The 18,975-nt window shown below is 48.6% G+C and overlaps 1 protein-coding gene across 2 annotated transcripts in view; it reads left to right on the top strand.

Moving 5' to 3' along the window:
• The window catches only part of LOC146857453 (protein argonaute-1), a 278,878-nt gene that overhangs the window by 144,003 nt on the left and 115,900 nt on the right, over positions 1 to 18,975 (top strand). The window contains exons 4-5 of one of the 2 annotated variants that reach the window (XM_085647973.1): positions 6,816 to 7,021; positions 14,689 to 14,825. In XM_085647973.1, coding sequence (XP_085504099.1) covers positions 6,816 to 7,021; positions 14,689 to 14,825 — 343 coding nt within the window. The remainder of the gene's footprint in view (positions 1 to 6,815; positions 7,022 to 14,688; positions 14,826 to 18,975) is intronic. The other variant, XM_085647974.1, reaches the window with a different exon arrangement.

Raw genomic sequence — 18,975 nt, 5'->3', positions numbered from 1 at the left:
CAAAGGTATGGACCGACTTCCAAGTGGCCACCTTGCAGATTTCTGCAATCGGAACATTACGCAGCAAAGCAGTCGTGGCAACTTTGCCCCTGGTGGAATGAGCCTTAGGTTTACCCCCTAAGGTCTTATTAGCCTTTTGGTAACACAACTGTATACAGGACACAATCCACCGAGAGATGGACTGTTTGGAGGTAGCAAGACCGGTCCTGACTGATCCATAATTGATAAACAATTGGTCTGACCTACGAATATCTTTGGCCTTATCGAGATAAAACTTCAACACCCTCCTAACGTCCAGGGAATGTAGAGACCGTTCTGCTGGAGAAGAAGGATTCTGAAAAAACGTAGGTAAAGTTATGGTCTGGTTGACATGAAAATCAGATATAACCTTAGGAAGAAATTTAGGGTGAGTACGCATAACAACCTTAGCAGCATGAAATACAGTATAAGGTTCTCGGCAACACAATACCTGAAGTTCACTCACTCTGCGGGCCGATGTAATGGCCACTAGGAACGCCGCCTTCCAGGACAGGTGCTGCAACAAAGCCTTTTGAATAGGTTCAAAAGGCTCCTTCACCAATCTGGACAGCACCACATTCAATTCCCAGGAAGGCGAGGGAAGTCAGACCGGAGGGAACACCTTCTTCAAGCCTTCCAAAAAATCCTTGACCACAGGGATCTGAAAGAAGGAAGTCTGTGAAGGGCATTTCCTGTAAGCAGTCAAAGCAGCGAGATGAACCTTAATGGAGTGGAAATTAAGGCCAGACTGTGCCAAATGTAAAAGATATGGAAGGATGACATCTTCCTTACAGGTTGTCGGGTCAAAGTTCTTGGATTTGCACCAGATGCAGAATCTCTTCCACTTGTAAGCATAGGAAGTCCTAGTGGAAGGACGTTTAGCCTCCTTCAGTATGCCCATACAATCTTCTGGTAGATTCAAATGGCCATATTGCACTATCTCAGGAGCCATGCCGCCAAACTCAAAGACGAGAGGTTGGGATGCACCATCCGCCCCCCGAACTTCGTGAGAAGGTCCGGCCTGCACGGCAGCCGCATGTGAGGAAGGAGAGACCGGTGAAGCAGGTCCGTGAACCACCACTGCCTGGGCCATTCCGGGGCAATCAGGATCATCCGCGCCCCGGACCTGGACTGTTTGATGAGCACTGCCGGAATCAGGGGAATGGGTGGAAAAGCGTACAGAAAGCTGTTCGACCAGTCGATCCATAGCGCATTCCCCAGCGTCCCCTTCTGGTAGTACCTGGATGCGAAGTCTCGGCATTTGCTCTTTTCAGCGGTGGCGAACAGATCTACGTCTGGAGTCCCCCACCTTGCGAAGACTTCTCCTAGTACCTCGTCGTTTATGACCCATTCGTGGTTCTCCTGAAGCAGCCTGCTCAGCGCTTCCGCCTGAACATTCTGCACCCCCGGCAGATGTGTGGCCGTGATCATCAGTCCGCGGGCCAGAAGCCTGCGCCAGATGGCCTGCGCCTCCTGCGACAGAGTGCGCGATCTCGACCCCCCTTGCTTGTTGAGGTAATACATCGTGGTTGTATTGTCCGTCTGTATCAGCAACGAGTTGGTCTGGAAGGACGGATGGAAGGCCTTCAATGCCAGGTACACGGCTCTGAGTTCCAGGAAATTGATGTGGTACATCGACTCCAACGGGGACCACTTTCCTTGTATCTGTAAGTCTCCGGAGTGCGCTCCCCAACCTTGGAGAGACGCATCCGTCACGATAGTCGTCTCGGGAATGTCCTTGTGGAAGGGAACCCCCTTGAGGAGATTCTCCGCCGAACACCACCATTTCAGAGACTGAAGAGCATGTAGAGACAGCCGGATCTTGTCGTCCCAAGAACCTGTTCTCTGATCCCATTGATCCTCCAAGCACTCCTGCAGTGGTCTCATGTGCAGCCGTGCGTGCGGCATGAGGAAGATACAGGAGGCCATCGACCCCAGCAGCGAAGACACCGTCCTCATTGTCGCCGATGGAGCGGCCATGAGGTCCTGAGCCTTCCGAAGGAGCGATAACCGTCTCTCCTCCGAAGGAGACACGCTGCTGACCGTGTATCGATGGAGGCCCCCAAGTGTGCACTGGACCGGAGTCGGGACAGATTTGGACATGTTGACGTGTAACCCCAGCTTGTTCAAGAGGATGCACATCCTCCGGAAGTGCGCCTGCGCTTCCGAAAAAGATGAGGCCTTGATCAACCAGTCGTCCAGGTACGGGTAGACAAACAACTTGTTCCTTCGCAGGTGCGCCGCTACCACTGCCATGCACTTCGAGAAGGTCCTCGGAGCAGACTTTAGCCCGAATGGCAGTACTGTGTATTGATAATGATTGGCGCCGACTTGGAATCGCAGGAACTTCCTGTGTGTCCTTGCAATGGGCACATGGAAGTACGCACCTTGTAGGTCTATGGCACAGAGCCAGTCTCCCTGTTGCAGCTGAGGGTAAATCTGATGCAACGACAGCATGCAAAACTTCTCTCTGCGAATCCATTTGTTTGCTTGCCGCAAATCCAGAATGGGCCTGAACTCGTTCTTGTCCTTCTTGCGAACCAGGAAGAAACGAGAGTACAGACCTCTTCCCCTTTGAGACAGATGTACGTCTTCCACCGCCTTTTTCCGTAACAGGATGTCTACCTCCGCCTGGAGCTCTCGCAGTTGATACCGCGAGCTTACCGACGGAATCGCCGGAGGCGGCCTGATGAATCGAAGACTGTATCCATTGCAAACAATATTCAGCACCCACTTGTCCTGAGTAATATTTCTCCACTCTGCCGGAAAAAATTGAATGCTTCCCCCCACTGGAGTGGGTAACGGTTGCAGGGGAAGTAAATGCTCAGGGCCGCGACCCGGCCGGGCCCTTGGTAGCAGTAGCGGACTGCTGGCCCCCTCTACCCTTCTTGCGTTTCTGGAAGGGTTTACGGAACTGCTGCTGCTGGTTTTGCTGCTGTCCCGAGGCCTGCCCACGCCCTCTGCCCGCAGACCCGAACCGTCTCTTCAAGGGGCGTTTCTTCTTTTCTGGCTTCTCCAACCCGACAGCCGTCAGGGTCTCTGCCTCCGTCTTCATGCGGGCCATCTCGTCGTCCGCATGCTGGCCAAACAGGGTTTCCCCCGAGAAAGGCAGATTGGCCACTCTATGCTGAGCCTCCGGCTTGAGCAAGGTAAGGCGACGCCACATGTGCCGTCGTTGGTGGACGCCATGACAGTACACATGCGCCGCAAGCAGGGACACATCCGCTGCCGCACTGATCACCTCATTTGAGACCAGCATCCCCTCGCACAAAGTCTCCAAGAAGTCTTCCCTCTTGTCGCGAGGCAGCAGCTCCGCATACTGCTGGAGAGACTCCCACAGGGCACGGTCATAACGCCCTAACAGAGGCCCGGCACTTGCCGCCTTCATGGTGGTGGCAGCCGTCCCACAGACCTTCCTGCCCGCCGAATCCAGCCAGCGGCTCTCATTGTAGGGCGGAACCGTCGATGAAGGGGTGGTAGCATGCTGCTTCCTCGCCGCCGTCACAATGACTGAATCCGGCTTAGGGTCCGTCCTCAAAAAGGTCGGGTCAGAGTCCGGGGCCCGATACTTCTTCATAAGCCGGGAGGGGGCGGATTTCGTCACTGCCGGAGTGAGGAACAACTCCATATCGGGCTCCACCAGTCCCGGCACGAGAGGCAGCAGGGGGCGAGACAGGTGCTTCTTGTGCAGCGTCTCGAATATCACGGACGTCGTAGGTGTCGGTACCGTCACCGTGATTCCCAACTTGGCTGCACCTCTCAGCAGTACCTCCTGAAAGGAGACCAGATCGTCAACCGGCGACACCCTCGTCCCGGGCGAGTCCGACAGCGTCGGTGAGAAGTCCCTGGCAGATGATCGAGTGCGCGATCTGGATCTGCGCCTCCTGTGGCGCCGCCTCGATGTTGACGACGAACGCCCACGGCTCCGCGATCTCCCTCTCCGGCCGGAGCGGGAGCGCAATCTTCTTGGCTTCGGTCTGTCCGCCGGCCTCGCCGGGCCCGGCGACGGTGGCTTACCCTGGCACCGCGGCCTAGGCGTTCCCTGCGGCGGCGGCGGATACCTGGGCAACGAGACCGATCGTGTCGGAACCGGTGGTGGGCCCGAAGGCCTGTGAGGCGGAATAGCAGGAGGAAGAGGAGGAGGAGGCGGAGGAGGAGGAGGAGGAGGAGTTGGCGGTGGTGGTGGTGTTAGTGGCGGTGGCGGAGGAGGAGGTGGCGTATATACCACTGAGTACCCCGAGCCCGGGGACTCCCTGCGCCTCCTCGACGTCGATGAATCCCTCTTCGACGTCGATCGCCTCCGTGACGGCAATCGCCTCCTCGACATCGATCGCCTCCTCGACGTCGATCGCCTCCTTGACGTCGATCGCCTCCGTGACGTCGATCGTCTCCGCGACGTCGATCGCCTCCTCGACGTTGATCGCCTCCTCGACGTCGCCTCCTTGACGTCGATCGCCTCCTTGACGTCGACGGCGAGTGCCGCCTCAACGGCGACGGTGAGTGCCGCCTCGACGGCGAATGCCTCCTCTTCGCCGACGGCGAACGGCGGCCTCCCCTCGACGGTGAGCGCCGACGCCGGGCCTGATCTCGACGTCGATGCCTCGACGGCGACGTTGACGGCGTCGACGCAGATGATGCCGAAGTCGTCGACGGCGGATCCCTCGACGTCTAACATCGACGTCGCTTCTCCCCAGAGCCCTGGAGGGACGGTGAACACACCGTGGTCATCCCTCTCGACGCCTTAGTCGACGTGATCGACGCCGGTGGAGAGTGGGGGCGTTTGCCGGTCTTCCTGCCCCTGGGGAACCCCCCAGAGGCCTCAGCATGGGCAGAATCAGCCCCTCCTGACCCACCTTGTGCCTTCAGCCTTCTGTCCTCCAGGACTTGGAGCCTGATCTTCATTCTTTCCCTCAGGGTCCTGGCTGAGAACGAGTGGCAGATATCACACTCTTCAGGCACATGGGACTGGGGAAGGCAGCCTATACACACCTTGTGAGGGTCTGACTTAGCCTTCTTCCTGTCTTACTCTGGGCACTTGTCGAACAAGCCAGGCATGTTGACAGCACCAGAAGGAAGTCCCAACACTAAAACACTTGAAAAATTGACAAAAATCACCAATAAACCCTTGAAAAGGGAGAGCTCAATGCTCCAGGGTCCTGCTAGCAGGAGCCGGAAAAAAGAACTGAAAGTAAAAGGGACCTGCTGTGCATTCTTGGATACTGGAAAAGTTCTGGAAAGTTTTTCTTAAAGGCACAGTATCCTGTTCTGAGCCACATAATGGCAGCCTATGGGGCTTGTCTGTCCATTCCTTCCTCTCTATCATTCCAGAGGCTTTTGCTGGAAGAGGCAGGTTTTTCTCTATGGAAAAAGCTGGACAGGCAGTGCTGTTGGTGGTTGCTGATGGAATTCTTTCTAGTTGAAGTACTGGACAGTGTAGCCTGTGGATATAGGCTGCATTATCTGTCTTTGAAATTCTCTCTTAAGTGTAGATGCAGGTCTGCATGGCTTGACAATTTAAGAGATTATTTTTATTGCTCCGGGGTCCGCGCACATGGGCGGGACTATTCCCTAGATTATGACTATACACAGAGATCCCCTACTACAGAACTGTTTCTCAGTGGTTTTACATGCGTTGTGTGCACAAAAAGATTCATCAGCAATTTTCAGACATTCACTCTCCTGGCTTTTCACTTGAATCTCTACAAGGCCAGTTGTCCTTGAGCATTGGGTCACATGTTGAGAACTGGCTGCCTCTGCCCCATACGTACCGGCCTTCCACAAGCGCCAACCAGGGTTGGATTGGGATCAAAAATCGGTCTGGGCACACCCAAAAAAAGTGGCCCACGTTTGCGTATTGAGCTTTACTCAAAACACTGCTTCAGCGAAGTTGTATGAAAAGAAAGGGGGCGGGGCACATGTTTTATTAGCTTCACTTAGATGAAAAAAAAATGCACAGATTGGTTCACAATGCTGAGCCACATACGAATGCAAGTGAGACCACTTCTGCTCAGGCCCCCTGCCCCCTCTCAATCAGCATACATTAATGGGCCGGCCCAGCGAGAGAAAGGAAGTGATACCTCCGCCCATCTGCCTCTAGAAAGGCCACTCAGGCACCCACTGGGCCGCTGGTGGCATCCTAACAGCACAGACACCCCCAGGCTGCCCAAAAAAGTAGTCCTCAGCTAGAACTCGGCTTCCGGCCCTTCGGCCATTTCCCGAGTGCCCGCGTTACCAATCCGACCCTGGCACCCACCTATTGAGAACCAACCTAATACCCCATAAGCCGGTGCTGAGGACTTGTCACTTCAAAGCTTTTCCACCATTGTGAGATTGTTTTTTACACACGACAATCTATTGCTCGCATGTCACACCGGCCCGCCCGCGTGAGGTCGCCACTCACGCATGCGTGAGTGGTGTGCTTGTGGGTTAGCCATGAAACAGCAGGCAGTCAGAATGTTAATGCTAAGTACTTCAAAAATCACCTGTGAAGTAACCAAACGTTCCCAGCAACAGCTGTTGCACTTTACCTCCTTTGAGGGTGTAGCATCTGTGCTGGTGCATCGTTCTCTGATGATAAACCGCGCAGCCGCACGCTAGCAGACTACGGCACCGATTTCATAGTGTTGTTCTTACTAACAATGGAACCTTTTACCGCTTGCCAAATTCGTTTTTTTATTTAGTTTTAAATACTGTTCATCTTCAGGCAATAATCTGTAAAGTTTTTGTTGCAAGAGCTAAGTGCATGAGACGACTTCGGGTTGACATTTCTGATGTTCTCCCCCTTTTGATGACCTTAGATTGAAGATTTCGATCCCCCGCAGGTTGATTTTGAGGTCACGATCCCCGGAGAGGGAAAGGACAGGATCTTCAAGGTCTCCATCAAGTGGATGGCAGTGGTGAGCTGGCGGCTGCTGCACGAGGCCCTGGTGAGTGGCCGCATCCCGGTGCCGCTGGACTCTGTGCAGGCGCTCGACGTTGCCATGAGGCACCTGGCATCAATGAGGTAACGAGTGACTCCATGGAGCCTCTGTGCTGAAACACCTAGCGGTGACTGCTTTCTGATTAGGGGTGATTGCTGTGCTGATGCCCGCTGTAGAAAGCTTTTCGGAGATTGTGGGTGGCTGGTCTGATAGGTGTCATATCTTTACTTCGCAGAGAGTAGTTCGCAGTTAAGTTTTGCAGTGTTTACATCTAGAGTCACTACATTGCATGGGACAGTACTTTGTTCTTACAAAGGAAAATACATTTTATTGATTTTTATAACTTTGCCACCTTGTAACGAATTTTCACAAAACTTTTTGGGAAAATGTTCCTCCACTGTATGGCTCCTTCATGGAAACTATTACGCTGATCCGTCAAGCAATGGCCAAGAAAAACAAGCATTGGCAGAGCCAATATGTCTCAGTAATCCGAGCGATATTGGCGTTGTCGATGTCTTTTAGTCATGTGTAATGGACTGGAGTGAATGTCAGTGGTTTGTAGTTGAAATATGTGTAGTATAAATATGTGGCATAGTGTATTTATGTGAATGTAATTATGTTGCATGGTGTGGATTTACGTGGAGTGGCATTGTTTGGCATGGAGTGGCATGTAGAGGAGTTGAATTATGTGGCATGATGTTGAATTATATTGTGCGGATTGCAATTGTGTTATCTGAAATAATGTGGGTTGTAGTGAGATTGTATAGCGTAGAATTTTGTGGCGTTGAGTAAAGTTATGTGTAGTGGAATTATGTGGCCTGGTGGACAGTGGAATTATGTGGATAGTAATTATGTGGTATTAAGTGTAGTGGAAGTATGTGTAGTGGGATTGTGTGTCTTGAAGTGTCTGACGACACACAACTATGCTACAAAATAACATCACCCAGAGACATCCTCCATCTGAGTACCACACTTAACAAGATACAAGACTGGTTTAACACCAACCACCTAAAACTGAACCCCAACAATACTGAACTCTTCTCCCTTAAAAACAAACCCCTACCAATCCAAGAATGGCTCAAGAATTTGAACGCATTTGATTGCTCTGTTTCACTTTCTAACTCCGTAAATTCCTTGGGTATCACCATGGACAGAAGCTTGTCAATGAAGGAACACATTAACAACTCAGCCAAAGGCGCCTTTTTCACACTGAAACACAAAAAAAATCAATTTTTTTATCCCCCACAACGATCTTGATAGTGTAGTGCAATCGCTTGTCCTCTCTAAACTGGACTATGGCAATGCCATCTTTAATGGAACTCTAAAAAGTCACCTTGCCACCCTGAAAGCCAGATTCAACCCTTTCTGCCAGACTCCTCATAGGAATAAAGTGGTTTGATCACATCTCATTTGCCCTTAAGAGTCTCAAGTGGGTCCCCATTGAAGGAAGATGCATCTTCAAGACAGCCTGCGTCACCTACAGAGCCCTTCCTACCAAAAACCCAAATACCTTGAAACCAAACCTTTGAGGGCAGGTAGACACCAAACACTGAGAAGTTCCAACTCACTTCTTCTCATACCCCCTAATCTGAAAAAGAAATCCACTCAGGCTCGAGCTTTCTCTGGAAATGCTCCCAGGATATGGAACTCACTCCCCAAAGATGTCTGCTGCAAACCCTCCTTTTCTTGCTTTGAATGAGACCTCAGATCTCTACTTCTTAAAAACTACTAAAGCACTCTCACAGTTTGATCCATGTTTCCTAAAGCCCTAGCCACCCTCTACAGACTCTTTCGTTACGATCATCTGACCCAGTCAGTCCCTACTTTGGCACAAAACGTCATTACCTGAATGCTGTATTGTTATGTACTTCTCTTGCCTGTTCGCACTATTTTATTGCTGTTTTGTATATGCTTCCTTTCACTGCATTTGACCCACACGTATCCTCACAAGTGTCGAAGTAACCTATGATCACATTATTTTAAAGTGTTCTGATACCCCCGGGTCTAGCTAGCGCTATATAAAACTCAAAAAGAAAATAATTAATAATAATTATGTGGAGTAGTATTGTGTGTCGTGGAATGGCATGTAGTGGAGTGGAATTATGTGTCGTGGTCTTGAATTATGTGGCATGATGTGGAATTCTGTTGTGTGGGTTGGATGTATGTGGTGTGTAGTGGATTATGTGTTGTATAATTATGTGGTTTGGTGTGAATTGTTGTGGTGTGTAATGGAATTGTGTGAAGTTGAATTCTGTGGCGTGGAATTATGTCGCTTGGTGTGGGATTGTGTGCCATTGAATTGTGTGTTGTGGAATTGTGTGGAATTATGTGGCATGGTGTGGTGTGGAATTATGTGGCATGGTGCAGAGTTGACTTTTGTGTAGTGCTATTATATGTTTGGAGCTGAGTTGGTATATGTGGAGTGGAATTATGTGGTGTAAATTGTAATTATGTAGGTTGGAGTGGAATTAAGTGTAGTGGAATTAGCTGGAGTTTAATTGTGTTGCATGGAGTGTAATTAAGTGATTTGGAGTGGAGTGAAATTATGTTGCGTGGAGTGGCATTATGTGAAGTGTAATTATGTGGCATGGAGTGGAAATATGTGATTTTGAATTTGTTGGATTGTAATTATGTGGCGTGGAATGATGTGGAGTTCAATTGTGTGGCGTGGAATTATGAGTTGTTGAAATGTGCTGTGTGTAGTGGAATTATGTGATGTGTATGTGTATGTTGTGGAATTGCGAGGCACTTGTCTAGCGTTGTTTTGAATTATATGGAGTTGACTGCTCATTTTCTTCACAGGCCAGCTGAGTGTGGTGCATAGTCTGCCTTATTTGACTATATTGTCCAGTTATCTCTGTAGGGCTTAGATTGCTGCAGTCAGCATATCTACTGCAGTGCTGAAGGAGCCACCGTCATAGGAGGCGAAACAAAGCTGTTTCTCTTTTCTGACCTCTGACATTGCCTACAACAGTGTGAATGCCATCCAGCATCTGTTGAGGCCTCCCCTGCCAGCACTGGAGTCTTGAGATGACTCCTGCTTTGGGCAGTTGAATTTATCACCGCTTTGAAGTTTCAGCGCGGGCTCTGCTGTGGTTAGGGGGGAGGGGGCATGGTGATTAAAAGCTGTTCGCTGAGGCCTCTATATTTACTCTGCGAGCCAGTGGCGTTTCTGCAGCTCTTCTTTCTATCAGCATGTATATTTTAAACACGCATCAACATGAGGGGGCAGAAATACATTTATTCTATCCCTACTGCTAGACCATGGCAGCAGCAGCAGCTTGTCTGCAGTGATGTCCTTTAAACTACGAGCGTCTGCAGCCATTAAAACAAGAAACTAACTTTGTCTTGGGTTTCCGGTTTGTCTTGGGTTTCCTGTCCAGAAATGGCATGAGGACAGGCGGGGTGAATAAAGAAATACGAGCAAGGGTGGCGGGTGAGGAGGGGGATAAAGAAAGACACTCATTGCAGCACGATCTGCGGAGAAAACGAAGTAACAGGGATAGGGGTGGCTGGGAGGAGATGAAACAAATGAAAAGACAAGCACTCATGTGGTGATCTCAAAGACAAAAGTAGCTCCTATAGCGATAGCAGTGAATGGACACTAGTACTTGGTCCATGCTCTGGAGGAGGGACAGGCACAAGAAGAGAGGCATGATGCATTCATGCCATTGGCAAACGGGTACGAAGGATACGAGAGCGACGTTGGTGCAAACAAATAGTAAGCCTTTGGGCGGGCTGAAGCACACTTATTGTATATGACATGTCTTGAAGAGACAGTGCATGCGCTGTCTAGTCGAGACCTAAAAAAGGGTGTTTCCAAAAGTGAAAATTCCCATTTTAATTCTTATAGGGACATTTGCTCTCTAATACACAAAATAAAATCTGAACGGACTTATACCAAATTTGGCACAAAGTTAGAACTTTACTCAGAAAGCATGCCTTTTTTGATTTAGTGTAAATCCATTCACTAATTTTCGAGAAAGGAGCATTTAAAAAGGTAGTCGAGATGGAGCTCAAAGGGGTTCAAAGTTAGACATATCTAGTACCACTGTATACCCAAAATTTTAAAAATTCTCTATTCTGATTGGCCGAGGGAGCCTTTTCTCCTGTTGGGCATTTTGGTACTATGGACCCTGAAATTGATCCACAGTATAGGAATGATGTAATTGTACCTGGCTGCAACATCATTTAAAAAAGATTGTAACCACCATTACAGACTTGTGAACTTATCCTTATCTACTGGGGCAATTTTTTTTTTTTAAATTGACACTAATTGTAGGTGTATGAGTGGGCATGTAAGTGTCTGTATGTCTAAATGACTGGATGCAAGAGTGGTTGTATTGGTGAGTGAGTGGGTGAATGAGTAGCTATGCAAGTTAGTGGTTGTGTGAGTGGCTGTATGAGTAAGTGGATCTTTGAGTGGTTGTGTAAGTACTTGCATGGGTCTGTGAATGGGTATGTAAGTACTTGTGTGGGAGTAGGCGTTGTATGAGAGGTTGCATGGTGGTGTAATGGTTCAGTGGATGAGTTCATCTGTGATGTCATTGGATGTGTCATCAGTGATGTCATCATTGATATCACTGACCATGTCATGAGTGATGTAATTTGTGAGGTCATAAGCAGTGCAATGCGGGGGCGTAATTTATAGTTAGCGCAGGTAACTATAACTGCTGAATTTCACTGGTTTTGTACGAATGAAATCTGAGCCTAACTATAACGTCCCTGTAGTCTTTGTTTTTAAGGTAATTTCTATGTTTTTTTAATGTTATTTGCGAACTGTTACCTGTAACCTTTGTAAATGAGTATGTGAGCATCTGTTTCTCAGTGGGTGTGTGAGTAAGCGCGTGAGTGTCTCAATGGGTGTGCGAGTGTCTGAGGGTGTCTGTGAGTACCTACATAAGTGTCTCACTGGGTGTATGAGTGGGTCTGTGAGTGTCTGAGTGGGTCTGTGACATTTGACAGTTGGTCTGAGACACTTGGTGTGTGAGTGGGTGTATGAAAGTGGCTGTGACTAAGTGCGAGAGTGTCTGAGTGGGTTTGCAAGTGCCTCCATGAGTGTGTGAGTCAGTCTGTGAGTGGGTGCGTTAGTGTCTGAGTGGGTCTGTGACTGGCATCCATGGAATTGCCTAGAAAACACACTAAATGGGGAGGAGGGCTGTGCGGCTTCCTTCCTTGGCCGACTTCAGCCCCATCCTTGGGGCACAGCCCTCATTAAATAAGGAAGAGGGGCCGCACAGGCACCCTCCCTGGGCCGATTTCCACCCTGGGGACCCCATCCCTAAGGCCTGCCCTTTAAATATCTATATATTTTAGTGGGGGAGGGATGCCACACGGCCCACCTCCCTGGGCTGATTTTGGGCCCAGAGACTCCATACCTCGGGGCCCAGCTATAAACAATGGGGAGGGGGGCACACAGCCCCCCTCCCAGGCCGATTTCTGCCCAAGAGACCCCATCCAACCGGGTCTGGCCATATCTCCTGGGTGCCCTGTGACACCCGTTGTGCTTGATTGGGACTGTGGCGAGCCCCAAGGCCCCTGCGGTCCTAGCTGGCTCTCTGCCTCCTGCAGAATCTGGCATTGTTGCTGCACGGAGGGAGCTACTGGAAAACCAGCTCTCTCCGTGCAGGAGCAATAATTTAATCTCTTTCCCTGCCTGCATGTCTGTGGGCAGGGAAAGTGATGAAACCTCCACTTCCAGCCGGCCGGATAACTGCCAGTTCCTGCCAGCTGGAACTGGAGGGTTTTCTTTTGCTTGGCGGTTGACTTGGTCCTAACTATAACTATCTACTGATATATATATATATAGATATATAGCTATATAGATATATAGATATATAGATATATAGATATATCTATATATCTATATATAGATATCCAGAACTCGTCCTACTATTCCAATGTCAGAAAGGATGAAGCAAACCCAGGTTAAGTGCTTGAAAATTTAATTCGTGCCCAGCAGCGCCGCCATTACGCGTTTCAGCCCTCTAGGGGCCTTGGTCACATGATACATCACATGGCTCATTTCTCACAATTTAAAGTGGCAGTGCTCAGGAAGAACAAACAGACACTTCCGATTCATCATCATAGAAACGGAAGAAATTCAACAAAGTACATCATGTAATACCTTATTTTCCCAAAACCATGTATTATAACATTGGTAATGTGCAAAATACGCAAAGTTATGGTATAAATACCAAAGTTTTGATCAAACAGTTCATGTTTTGACTAATAAATAAATAAATAAAATTTAAAAGCCAAAAAAGAAGTTAAAAGGAACGTTATCATCATAACAACTTAAACGGAACACATTCTAAAACATAGTACTCCATGTTGATAAAGTCAATATGTGAACCATTGATAAGTCATGACAAAGAATCAAAACTGGAAAAGACATCCAGGTAAAATACCTCATTCTAATATTGATATCATGAAATTATGACAATATCAATACCCGTTACATTCAATGTCAAGTTATACATTTTGCGCTTATACCCTGTTGCCACTCTGTCAGATGCACAAGGGGAAAAGAAGTTAGAGGACTCCTACAGCCCCAGTGGGCTGTTATACTAACCAAACAATTCAACTACTTGTAGTCCGTTGTCTGCCTGATGTCACGTGAAATTCTGATACTAACCTACTGTGCAAAATTGTGCCTGTGAGCAAGGCCAGTGAGGCTGAAACGTTAGGTAACAGGAAGGATGTCGTGCTGCTGACACTGAATAAAAGCGTCATTGCCAGTAATGGGCCTCATTTATTTTTCACATTTGCTGGTGTTTGGATGGACTGCTCCGTGCCAAATGTATATATAGATTGATACACATTTTTTGGCCCGTGTGCCAGCTTCTCTTTCCTTTTTTAACGAGGAAGGTTTTGTAATTAATGTTTGCCACTGGCCCACGTTTTTTTACTGTGCACCAGCTCTGTTAATAGCATATGGAAAGTGGGTGCTCTGTGAACCAAGATATATATGTACTTACCTGCGATGAAATTTCTTGAAAACCACTGAGCTAATTTCAGTGTGGTTGCTCTGTTATTACTGGCTTCTCACTGATTAGTCTGCATTCATTGTCTGCATGTGAAAGTGTTTCTAAGGTAGTGAGGTTTGTGTTCAATAAAACCTTTATATGGATAGGCACAGTAGTTTTTTATACCTACAGTCCACTGAACTGGTGTTTGCCCACATGCCATAGATATGTGCTCACACTCCAATGTTTGTTACTACTGATCAAATATATTGCCTATACATTAGTTCATTGTGCCCACACACTCGTGTTTTGTGCCTTTAATAATAATAAATAATAAATTAGTCCACTAAACCTGGGTTTTTCTATACACTGAAAAAAAGTGCTACAAAGTCTCTACAGGGGCAGTAGCATTATATAAATGCAATTACAATACAATGCAATGATCACACCAAATTCCAATTAAATCACCCTGCCACAAATACATGGAATGTTTTTCTTGACTACGCAGTGCTAATCCAAACAACCAACAGTAACCAATAACTGCGGTACCAACACTAACCATGGATTCCAGAACAGTATGGTACTCTCTCTAGCAAGCACTTCAGCATCTCGTTAGTGGTAGTAAGTGCTATATAAATGCAATTACAGTACAATTTGCATCAGAAGTGGTCGCAAACAAGCCAGTAACTGAATGCCTTTTGAAAAATTCTTTGTCGGTATATTACAGATAAGGAAATGGAGCACACTGCTGTTGTGACATGGTGTTGTGTAAATCTCCACAGGTACACCCCGGTGGGCCGCTCGTTTTTCTCTCCTCCCGAAGGGTATTACCACCCTCTAGGGGGTGGCCGGGAGGTCTGGTTCGGCTTCCATCAGTCGGTCCGTCCCGCAATGTGGAACATGATGCTCAACATTGATGGTAAGTTCTTGGTAGGAATATGAATTGGACGTAGGTAAACTGCCATGTGGTGATTGTGAAATGTTTCTCCAAAGTTTCTTTCCTCAGTTGCATCTAGGGTAGTGGGAATGAGTTACTCAGTTTTTTCCCTTCTCTCAACAGAATTTATCATGCAGTTGTGATAACCCTGTGGTCAGTGATTCTATGTCAGGACCGGAGGCGAGAATTATGCTTTTCTTCCTTCGCTTTAATACCATACCTTCAAAACAGCAAAAAAAACTCTTTTTCATATGAATATCAGGGAAACGAGCAACAGTTCATAAGTTCTTCTTTAATGTCCACAACTCAGGATCCCACATTCCCATAAAGTCCTTCCTCACTGCCTGGACTTCCTCTTTCTTCACTGCTCAGCAGCCAGTTAAGTACTCTTCCTGTTTTTCAGTTTAATTTTCCTCAGATGTTTCCCTGTGACTATATTGGCATAAAGCTGGTGTAATGTTAGGATTGCTAGAAACACGCCACCTCCGGGCAGTATTTTATTGCTAATGTTTTTTTTTCAGATACCTAGTCTGCTTGCAGGACCACTATCCCACTCTTCATGCGTCCAGGCGGTGCGCTCTACACCCGCCAGAGGGCACTGCTCTGAGCATCTCACTGGCTACGCGTGGCGCATCTCATTCTCCCATGTCACAGCAGGAGAGCGTGTTGCTGGAGTCCACGAGTTGCAAAGCCTTGTCCCCGCAGTTTAGGGTTACGCCCGGCCAGCCGGTCAGTACTTTCCCCAATTTTAATAATTGCGCCCCGGCAGGGGTCTGTATTGTGAGCTTCACTCGTGTTGATGCTCTTTGGGGCCCGTACTACACCAGGAGTGAAGGCCTTGTTTGGTGGGACACGTCCCAGACAGCGAAGCCCAGAAGTGAGAAGAATGTGCGCATGTCCCTGGGATTGGCGCATCCCTATCGTTGGCCTCAGGCCCATCCACATTGTCTGACCCTCCCAGCACCCAATCCTTCAACCGTGTGTGTGCTGCATAAATCAAAATCAACAAAAGTTGTCTTCCACTCTTGCACACGTGCAGGCTGCACGAAGGCGCAGTACAAATAGTGGTTATCTCCCACTGCCTTGTTATAGTAACATTCTAGTGTTTTTTTTCTGTCCCACAGTGCATTAAGTTAGGCATGGAGAATTCTGAGGAGGAGGATTCCCCTGCTTATTTGCATTGGAATTAAGATTTTTATGAAGTGGTGGATACCTCAATTTACATTGCCGTAAATTAGTTAATGGGGCCTGTGGAACAGCACCTCTCCGATAGAATTGCCCAGGAGTGTGCCAAAATTGCCAAGGTCCATGTCCCTGTCCCAGAGAAGCCCTGTCCCCCAATGGATGCCCCATGGGAAACTTCTCCTCCCCCTTAAAGAGGAAATGCGAGGAAGGGGTGGAATAGAGATGTGTTTGCGTGCCTTAAACAGTCCTTTTTGGCCAAGTCAGTTCCCCAGGAGACCGCCTCTCGTGAACCTGTTCCCTCTTCTCTCGAGCCCCTGAGCCCTGCTACTGCTGACCTGCAGGACGGTGATTCCTCTGGGGACTTGGAGGATGAGGCTTGTTATTTGAGGCCATGGCGCCCAGCTACAGATCCCATTCACCCTCAAGAAGATAAGTCGGATATGTTGGATCCAGACAAAATCATACACCCGAAGTCAACGATGGGGGCCCGGGTTACAAGGTCACTAAGTTTGTCGCTGGGTGCCGCTGCAAGCCCTTGGAGAAGGAGGCCCAAAATTGCCTCTGAGCGAAATGCTCACGCCGTACCCTGGAGAGCAAGGTGGCCCGCACCGACTCGAAAATGGCCACCTTCTTAGCGAATTACATGAATGACCCTAAGAAGGGCATAGATAGGTCATGGCGCTAGTGACAGGACCATCTATTAGATGTCATAAGTCTCATGACGAAGATCCTGGACATTGCGGAAGAGTCCAAGATGTCAGGCTCTCTGATTTCCCCAGAGGTTCTTTCAAATTGGGCGCGGCATGCAATCATTTTTATAGGCAATGCGAACTGTGCCCTCTCCACAGAGTGGCGCCACTCTCTACTGATCAGGGACCTGGCCTCCTCTGAGGTAGGGGCAGTGGCGCAAAGGGGCCTGTTCTGGGTTGCCTACATCAAAGAACTTGGAAAGTTCGAATCAACTTTCACTTCTTTGGATAAGGCGCAATCCAACATCAAGTGCATTTTTACCCCAACGTTTTTCTAGGGGGTTGGTTGAGGCAGGGGATGTTCGACCAACTGGCCCTTATACCAAACCCCTCTCAGGGACAAGGTTCCGGGTGCGGCCAGTACCAAAATAACACGTGCTTCAACAACTTCTTCCCGACAAGAGGGCGATGCTTCCGGGGTTGAGGTGGATACAGAGGACAGGCCAGCGGTGCCAACGCAAACTGTGAGTGTCCTTTCCTCCGCTCAGATCAACGTGGGAGGGCGCTTGGCAGGGTTCCTCTCGATTTGGACTTCCATCACCTCAGACGCTTGGGTCTTGCAGACCATACAGGGCTTACACATAGAGTTTTACGACCGCCCTTTTCAGGTTACAAAGCCAAAGTTCATATGTTTTTCTGCCTGCGACTCAGCTCTTATAGACGAGGAATTCTATCTGTCACTCGGACCTGCATCCCTATGGTTTTTTAAGCTACATCTTACTAGTCGACAAGTCTGACAGTGAGCGCAGCTAGTTACCAATCTTCGAGATTTCAACCAGTGGCTGGTGTACCGCCACTTCAAAATGTAAGGAATTTATCTCCTCAGGGATTTCTCGCTCCTGTCGGACTGGATGGTGGCCTGGACTTCTGTCTGGAGCAACACATCTCGGTCACGGCAGAATACCTCCCGGCCCAGGCCAATCAAGTGGCGTATTAGCACTCCAGACATCTTCACGACTCCAGTCTGTGGAAGCTGGATACTCCGGTCTTCCGGTGGATTTTGGCCTCCTGGGGCTCTTTCTCAACAGACCTGTTCATGTCCCCCTCCATCATGAGCTGCCACAGTTCTTCAGTTGCAGGCCGGACCCTCGGGCAACAGCAACGTATGCGTTTCTCTAGGACTGGAGCCCAGAACAAGGCTATGCCTTTCCCTCTTTCTTGATGATCACTCGGTCATTGGCTCAGGTCGGCTGGCTGGTGGCGGAGGTAGTCATGATAACCCCCATTTGGAGATCACAAGTATGGTTTCCAGTTCTTCAGGATCTTTCTTGGGATTCTCTAATCAGACTCTCCCTGTTTTCACACATTCTGTGGGATCTGGTTTGTTGGTGTCTGCGACGGGACCTGGATCCCTTGTTCGCTGATATAGTGCTGGTATTGAATTTCCTGGCCTACCTGGCAGAGGACAGATTAGCCTACCGCTCCATTAACTCTGTCAGATCCGTTATTTCGGCGGGACATGCCTCGGTCGACGAGGCCCCGGTTGGGGAACACCCTTTTGTTTGCCGGAACTTTGAGGCATCTGTCTTTCTCTCCCCCCGAACCGCGATATTCGGTTCTGTGGGATGTTAATTTAGTGCTGAACCTTTTTCTGTTCTGGCAGCTGAACAAGTTCCTATCCATAAAGGAGCTTTCGGCAAAATTGGCGATGCTACTTTGCCTTGTTTAATGTAGGCGGGTCTATGATGTGCGAGCTTTGGACATTACAGTGAGGTATTTTTCCCAGACGGGGTGGTCTTTACTGTGAGTCGACGTACCAAGTCAAATACTCATACAATCTCTTACCCAGCGTTCAGTGACTCCTAAGTTATGCGTTGTGTGCTGCCTGAAGGCATATGAGGAAATGACTCAAGAAGTATGCTTTACGGGCGAAAGGCAACAACTCATTGCATTGAGATAGCAATATAAGGTGGTATCCTCCCCCGCAATAGTTCATTTAGTCTGTTGGGTGATGCAAGAAGCGGGCATGGATGCCAAAATGTTTAGAGCACATTCTGCAAGAGGAGCAATGGCCTCCAAAGCATATTGTCTGGGAGCACGTCTGGAGGACCTGATGTTCATGGCAGACTGGTCCTCAGACTCGACCATCAAGAGATTCTACTTTAAGCCAGTGGTGGAGGTGGCTCAGTTGGCCGTGAGTAAGCTTTGAACTAGAATAATCATCGCCTCCAGTCCTGACAGAATGAAAATTTGCTTAC

This window comes from Triturus cristatus, chromosome 3_2, assembly GCF_964204655.1.
Source record: "Triturus cristatus chromosome 3_2, aTriCri1.1, whole genome shotgun sequence".
Lineage (NCBI taxonomy): Eukaryota > Metazoa > Chordata > Amphibia > Caudata > Salamandridae > Triturus > Triturus cristatus.
The sequence above is the reverse complement of the archived record's forward strand: the minus strand, read 5'-3'. Positions and strand labels throughout refer to the sequence as shown.